Below are 8,706 nucleotides of genomic sequence, written 5' to 3'. Positions count from 1 at the left end.
AAATATTCGGCATTTTCTAATACGGCATTTTAAATGCAAGATTTGACCAGAAAAGTCGTACAGTAGCTAAAACAACAGAAACGTTTGGCGTCAGTGTGAAAATGAAAAATGAATAATTTCTATTATATTATACTAGAAAATTGGTAAAACCTTTTTCTGCGATAGTCGGACATCTGCGAAGTATACGCTTACAACATGATTAGATTATTTGTTTGTCTATAATTTATAAATAAACACAACAAAGTGTAGTAGACAAAAGGGATATTGTATATAAAAATCATTACCACTGGTATATCTATTGAACAAAATGGTTTATCAATATATAAGTCATGATAAATAATTTATAATTCCTCATCTTGTATGTACAATTAAATAGCATATACATATATATACACCGCACGCGCCCGGTGGAGCAGATAGTGTTGCAAGCTGTTTCCTCTGAAGCCTTTGTAGATATCAACTTGAAATTTTCAAGTGTTAAACGGTGTAGAAAGGCTAAGATTTTAGAGGGTAGGATATTGTAGGGGTGAGTTTCTTAAGACTTTGACGTCCGCACATTTCGCTCAAAAACTCGTCGCTGCCGCCGGCGACTCTCGCCTAAATTGTACCGCCGACACTTTTCGCTTAGTCTTTTATAGTGTAATTACGATATATTTTTTGAGAAAAATACATTGAATACAAATCATTCACGTTACGTTTTACAGCAAAGAAAAAAAAAAAAAAAAAAAAAGTCATGTCAGCGTGATGCCTGCCGAAAACCGCTCGCCCGGCGAAGTCACGTATTCGTGACAACGGACGTCAAAGTGTTAAGAGTGGAAAGGGTGCCACCTCCATTTTTTTAAAAAATGGGATGGCATATTAATTTTTCTATATTCAGAAATATGTTATTAGACCTAACAACTTTTATCTAAGGCATCTTTTTTTATTTTGCATAGTTAAAGTTTTGTGGCGGAAAATACCTCATGCAAGGGGAGCTTCGTGTAGGTGTCAAAAGATATCAGAAGAAATGTATTCTGCTTTAAAAATTATTTTATTAAGTAGCTTAAATTGTGTTGTTGGACTTCTTAACTTTCAATACGAATGAATAAACTTTGATTTTTTTTATGGGGCTACATAGAGGAAAATGTGGTGGCAACGGTATCTACTACGAAAGAGAACATGAAAAAAAGAATTTACACCGCATGTAAATCTATAACTACAGCAATGTTGTCAAATATTCGCGAAGATATTATCACAAGAATAAATGCATATTTAGAAGCGAAAGGGCAACTTTTTGAACATCTAATAAAATAATTTTCAAAGCAAAATACATATCTTTTGATAACTTTCGACACCTACACGAAGCTCCTCTTGCGTAATGTATTTTCCGCTATACTCCTTAACTATGCAGAATAAACAAAATATTTTAGACAAAAGTTATTAGGTTTGATAACATATTTTCGAATATAGAAAAATTAATATATCATCTCATTTAAAAAAAAAAAAAAAAAAAAAAAAAAATGGAGGTGGCACCCTTTCCACCTTTAAGAAACTCTCCCCCACAATATCCTACACTCTAAAATGTTAGCCCTTCTGCACCGTTTAACACCTGAAAATTTCAAGTTGATATCTGCAATGGCATCGGAAAAAACAACTTGTAACATTATCTGCTCCACAATATATATACACAGGGTGTTCCCAAAATTGTGGTGCAACCGGCCGGATGGTGTTTCTACATGCAAAAATAAGTCGAAAAAACAAGAATAACATTTTTTCGTTTAAGGCTTCCGTTTCGAAAAGAATGAATTTGAAAATCCGTTAGTTACCCGTATGATAACTGCAAGTTTCGAGGTATGAAATTTTTGTTTCTGTTCATGTTTGTATTATTAAACATGCACAATGTCACGATTTACTTTGACATCGCGGAAATGAGATAACAGCATTAATAAGAAGGAAATCGTGACATCGTCCATGTTTAATACTACAAATACGAGCAGAAACAGAAGTTTCAGATCTCGAAACTTGCAGTTAATACACGAGTGCCTTAAACGAAAACTATTCTTCTTTTTTTTTTTTTTTTTTTTTTTTTTTTTCGACTTATTTTTACATGTAGAATCACCACACGGCCGGTTGTACCACGATTTTGGGGACACGCTGCATACAGTGTATCCGTTTAATTTGGAAATATGTAAATATCACGAAAACTGTGTGTCATACGGTAAAATGTTTCAAACATTGTGTATGCATATCGATGTCGAATCGGCTTATAGTTGATATCAAAACGTTTTCAAAACACTACTAACTTGTATCTTTCGTATAAACCACTATCGAGATATTAAGTTTCAATGTACGCAACATAGTGCTATTGTGATATGCACGTCGCGTTCCGAATGAACTCTCGATCGCACAGTTACCCGCTAAATTAATATTAGGTAAATAAGTTTATGTGATGTCGGCTACAGGAATATGCAATAAAAAATATTGGTCCCATTTAAAAATATAAACGTGACCTTTTCAGGGCTTTTCGAGGTCACTGAAAAGATAAAATAAATATTGGTATCATATGTACCTCTTGACATGGTACAATATTTGTTTGAAAGATTTTTCCGTATCACCCATAGTTTTCGAAATATTTACATATTTCCAGATAAAACGGATATATGTATATGTGTGTATATGTGTATATCTATATCTATATATATCTATATATTATTTATATTACAATTATTATGCGTGTATGCTTCTCACATATTAATTTAATCACTATAATATATGTAATGTTCAGAATTATTTGTCAACAAGTAACACTGGTTGAAGGTATTGTGCATAAGTGATATCTAAATCAGAATAAGATCATGATTGAAATAACTTTTTGTGCGTTGATAAATTTTTTGTGTATTCTCATGGTACGAATACTTCTTGCAGTCTTATGATTTTACATGTACGCACTATCTACAAGATGCTCGTAACAGTTTCATGACTAAATGTACAAAGTGTTTCAAAATTGTAAGTACGTTTAAAACCGAAAAGGCTATTCAAGTACTGTTTACTTCGTGATTCGTATATTTACAAATTATATACTTGAATCTCTGTAAGCAGTTGGACTTTTTATATGTTTTATCAAGACTCATTGTTTCTTAGTTTCTCCGCGAGTTCATAACTACAATTTTGAAACAGTTTGTGACGACCCAAAAATTTGACGAATAAAGTTAAAAGTGAATTCCTCTACATTTAAATGTAAATAATATCTTGCAATTACGCTATGCAATTGTTACGAATATAGATTAGTAGAAAACACCTTATTGCATGTAATTGAAGAATCTATCAATTGACGTAGTAAAGGAGAATCACGAATGAATCACGTATACATATACATGTATAAAAATATAGTTCAAGTATGGTTGTATGATCCGTTGATTTATAAATTCTATGTAGAGTAACGTAAATTTCATTGGAATGTTGTCCAGTTGCATTTACAACAAGACTATTACTTCTCTACATACTAGTTGCTGGTATTATTAGAATTTACAAACAAATCGGTGAGTCGTTGCGGCACACATTCATGCTATGAAAATTTTCTATATAAAACTATAATACAATATAGTATAAGAGCACTTGGTGATCAATCGCTTTTTTCCTCTTGCACGCACATGAACAGTTTCGCACAAATCATGTTAAAATTATCTGTAAAAAAATAGTACATTATTTACATAAGAGCATTGAGAAGTCTATATTCGTGATACAGTTGTCTCCTATTCTTGTTTGCTATAAAAGTCAGTTAAATATAATATTAAGTTTACTATTCATCTACTTATATATGTATAATGTTGTAGAAGATTCTTCTTATTTTATAATTTGTTTGATTTAAATGTGTAAGAATTATTTCCTTTTTTCTACAGTGAATTACAATAGTTATATAGTATTTGAATTAGAAAGAAAATGGTCTGTTTCTATTACATAAGTATGAGTAATTCTATTTATTTAATAAACTAAAAGCAATTTCAATAATTGAAAGTAGACATAGGGATACAAGCTATAATAAATAAACAAATACTTACGAGAGGTCCTTACAAGCCACTTAGGCTTCTTTTTCCAGTGAATAAAGATCCCATACATGGGAATACCAGATAAGATGATTATCACTCCTACACCAACTTCCCATGGCGACACGTAGCAGGGAAAGGTTACCAAGAAAGCACAGATTACGAAAAATATAATTGGTAATAAGATTGAGACCTGCAACAAACGATATAGAAAATAATACACTTTTTTCTTGCCTCTTTTATTAGGATAACAATTTTTACCAGTTGGTGTACAACCGTTTAATTGTAGGAAATAATAAATAAATTCTGACTTGCATGCAACCTTATTTATTTGATTTTTTAACGATTTTAGATAGTTACTTTTCTGCTACTATGCAGGAAAATATAATTTAATGTACCATAAAATTGCTAAAAAGGAAGTAATTAGAAATATTTTTCCTAGAATTAGAAAAATGCTAACAAACTTTAAAAAGTGTTATTAGCAATAATTTTATTTTCTACTCAATAAGTATGAAACATATCGACGTTTGTTATTCATTTTGTTATTTAAGGACAAGAAAGTTAACTCGTTTGCATATTTTTTCATAAACTTTGTTGCCACAAAATAACGACACTATTGAACGGCTTATCAAAAATGTGAAAGATAAGATTCGATAACAGTGTGTTGTTGAAACGTCATAAATGCGGTATTCATTTTTCTTATCGTATCCATATAAAGTGTCTACGAACTAACAGAAATTATTTGAAGGTGGATTTATTTGAATGGGAATAAAATTACACGTTACACGGAATCAAAATAAATATCCATTCCAAATGCATACATTTGTTCATTTTTAGCATAATTAAACCCTGTTCCTGAATAATTTAGACAAACTTTTTAAACAGCGAAATGAAAAAAAAGTATTGATACCAGTATAAAATGAACTGTGATTAGATAGCTAAATTATTGAAACAGTCAAGATAATTAGAAGATTGTATCTCTAGGATATTAAAATAGAAAATTTAAAAGAAATTTGAGAAATCGAAGAAGCACCGTGTATTTATAATCTATCTACGTCTATATTTTCCGAGAATTGAGACGTGCTAAGTACATGAAAGTTTATATTACTCAAAGAATAGCCCCGAGAATCATATTTCTGGGAAATTTGAATAAAAAGATTACATATTATAGTTAACTTTTTATACTCTTAGAATTGAACGTTGACAATATACCTTACTATGATATTACAATTTTATACAATTTTTCACATACCTTTATTGGTCGTTCACGATCGGGACTTTTGTAGCGAAGCCAGAGGAGGCCAGACACCGAGAGCGTGGTGAATAGTGCTTCAACGAAGCTGACATAATTGATTAGCACGTAGACATCCTCTATGATCAGAAGTGCCAGGGTGATAATGCACTAGAAACGGAAATTATAGTTTAACGCTTGAGCCATAGTTCGAGCATAACAGTGAGAAAAAATTAAACCTATCTATTTTCTTCTTTCCTAATTACAGTTATTTTTTCAGGTTTTATATTATATCGATACACTTAAGATTAAGTGTGTATCGTAAGAAATGAAGAACAGGCAATGATGAATATAAATAGTGATTCTTCAGTTGAAAAAATAAAAGGACGAATTTTTAATTCGTTAAATATAAACGAATTAATAAGTGCAATTTTTCTATACTTTTAAAATCAAGGAATAAATTATAAGTAATCATTATACATGACCTATTTACTTATTAGCTTGATTAGAAACAATGGTTAGTGATTAGTGTAGCAATTTTCGAGTTAGGATATCACAATGAATTTAATTTTAAATTCGAATAACCGAATTACTTCTGATTCAAAAGGCCAATAAACCATTACCGCCGACAATCAAAGAGATCGTCAACACGATGAAAGGTCCAATATATTGCTCTCAATTAACAGTCGTAAATCAAGAAGATGGTATATAACACGTATACCATGTCATATACAGAATGCCAATTACATTGATTTAATAATCAATTTGTAACATTCTTTCCTTTTGTGGTTTAATAAGATAAAATTAAAGTAAAACGAGAATATGATAGTTATAGAGTAACAAAATAAAAGAAAGGACGAAAAAGAGCATGTTAAACAACGTGGTTTATTTATTCATTTGAAATAGGTTCAGCAATTATTATTCAATTGTATTTATTAACTTTCACAAGTTTCAATTCTTTTAAAACTAAACTAATTTTGATGTTTATCCCCTTTCTGTGATAATTTTCGTAGCTAAACAAACAGGCAAACAATTGTACAAATGTAAGGTATTTTTAGAATCAGATTTAGATTAACGACATCATTCGACATTGGGGTAATCTTTCATTCACCACTGTAAACACCAGATCAATTTTCTACCGGCAATTATTTTGACAAATAAATTGTAATTAATATAATCTAACACTTGAAATGTCAGAGATTATATCAGTATTAACTTGTCATGTATTAGTTTAATCCATATATATGTCAATAAATAACAACTTTATCTTTTATCTTCACTTACACTTCTAACTAAGTTTCACAAATAGATTAAGTCTTACAAATGATTCCTATTAATCCTCGTTTCACTCCAAATGAAAATTATCAAAAATATAAAAATTTAACAAATTGAAGTGAACAATTAAGAATTTATTAGAAAAAATAATCAACAAAAACTTTTCATCCAGAATTGTACCTCTAAGAAAGCTGGAATAATTTCAAATTTACATTCGAAAAGAAGAAAAATATTTTAAAAAATGGGCAGAAAATTTGTTTTTTACATATTATCACTGGACTGCTAAAAGACTGTTCGGAGTTCAATTTCAAATATTCTCTTTTTTATTAAGTGTTTTATTAAGTTCTCTCTATTTGTATTCTTTATTATTAAAGGTTTTGGTCAAATAACTTTCCTTTTTTTCAAATAATCAGTAAGCAACAGAGATGTGCTTTTTTCGCACACCTTCTTCAACTGCCATAAAAATGAGAATCATAGGGAAAACTGATAAAACTATACAGTGTGATCCAAACAACTATCACGTACAATTATTTCTCTATGACTCACTGGTATTTTTGTCGAGGAAAATGTAACCGAGCAAATAAGATATCTGTATAATTATAATGAAATTGGCATAAAAGCAGGAAATAAGCTTACGAGAAAAATAAGCGATGGCATGGGCGTCAAATTTCGTACATTGATGAGAGCAATGGCAGCAGGCAGATGTCCATTACGGGCTCCTACAAAAAATAATCGCGATGACGCGAAAATTGCTCCGTTCAATGCCCCGAAGGTCGAACAGGCCACGAAAAATGGTATTATCCAAGACATCACGCCTAACAGTTTATCACCGAAAGTCTACAACAGAAAAAAAGCACTAAGAAATTAAGAGCTAAAATTCTTTACTAATAGAGAACAAAGATGAAAAGAAGAATTCCGTATGAAATCACTTAAATAATTAAAAAGAAAAATGAATTGAATGAATTTTACATTGAATTTTAAGAATGAAAAAAATACAATGTAATATAATATTTATTATTTTGTTGGTCATCAGCAAATTTAATTTTCTGAAACTTATTAAAAATAGATCGTGTTGTAATTACTTTAAGCAGTGTCCGAAAAAGTGGATACTTTGAATAATTATGGCTTATAATTAGAGATTGCAGAAAAATGACCGTTTCTTTTAATAGTCAAATAAATGTAAAATTTGAGTGTTATTTATTAAAGTTAATGTGTATGTTACTTTTTATTATTAATAAGTTTTTAATTTTTCACAGCACAGCTAATATACTTGTATATTGTAACTCATTATTTACCTTACCATTTCTTCTTAATACTTCTTAATAGTATTTAAATGTACTTTCATATTTCACAATACGAATTTTCTAGCGCGAGAATATAGTAATTATTGAACACAAGACGTATTTTTTTAAGAGTTACAAAAGTATTCAAATAATAACTATAAAGTTTATAAACTAATGCATACAGAAGGCATTAAATTAAACCTCATGTTTTATACAGCAGAAAGAAAAATGAAAAAATAAAGAGAAAAAATTATTAATTTTTTTTTATGATTACTTTCTATTTGTGAATGTTTGTCACAAACCGTAACAATTGACTAAAATTAGAATCTAGCAATGGTAAAACAAATTTTTATTCAAACAAAAATCTTATCTTATGCCTTATTTGCACGAACGAATATGGCGTACAACAATGTACATATGTGTACATCACGTGTACAATGTTGATTTGAATCATTTCTTTTCTTATTTAAACGATGAACACGAACAATAATATTGTAATGAACGATAAATCTTCGTTTACTATACACGATTTATATTGCCTCCGCTGAAATCGACATAAATATAATATATTAAATCAAACACTCTCATAAACGTAACTGACCCTAAACGCGATAATAAGAATAACCACTAATATGAATAAATGGCTGTTCAATTCAAAATTTGTACATATACATATTTACCCAATCGTATGATCAAATAATGTAATAACGATTGATTAATTTGTTGAACTTTCATTGCTGAACTACAGTTTTCGATGTAACTACTACGTGTATATAAATATTACAAGAAACACGAGGTGGATTTAATGAAATACTTACTCCCGAATGAAAATCATCAAAATTAAAAAATTGACAAAAAACATGAAATATCGATTCATTAATGAGAATCCCACTCA

The 8,706-nt window shown here is 29.7% G+C and overlaps 1 protein-coding gene across 1 annotated transcript in view; it reads right to left on the bottom strand.

Moving 5' to 3' along the window:
- Positions 1-3,513: 3,513 nt before the first annotated feature.
- Positions 3,514-8,706, bottom strand: part of LOC108577485 (Y+L amino acid transporter 2) — a 19,584-nt gene continuing 14,391 nt past the window's right edge. The window contains exons 5-8 of the mRNA XM_017940643.1: positions 7,165-7,365; positions 5,275-5,424; positions 4,038-4,215; positions 3,514-3,663 (exon numbers count right to left, since the gene is read on the bottom strand). Coding sequence (XP_017796132.1) covers positions 3,602-3,663; positions 4,038-4,215; positions 5,275-5,424; positions 7,165-7,365 — 591 coding nt within the window. The 3' untranslated portion in view covers positions 3,514-3,601. The remainder of the gene's footprint in view (positions 3,664-4,037; positions 4,216-5,274; positions 5,425-7,164; positions 7,366-8,706) is intronic.

The sequence above is a fragment of the Habropoda laboriosa genome, unplaced genomic scaffold (genome assembly GCF_001263275.1).
Source record: "Habropoda laboriosa isolate 0110345459 unplaced genomic scaffold, ASM126327v1 scaffold797, whole genome shotgun sequence".
Taxonomy (NCBI): Eukaryota; Metazoa; Arthropoda; class Insecta; order Hymenoptera; family Apidae; genus Habropoda; species Habropoda laboriosa.
The sequence above is the reverse complement of the archived record's forward strand: the minus strand, read 5'-3'. Positions and strand labels throughout refer to the sequence as shown.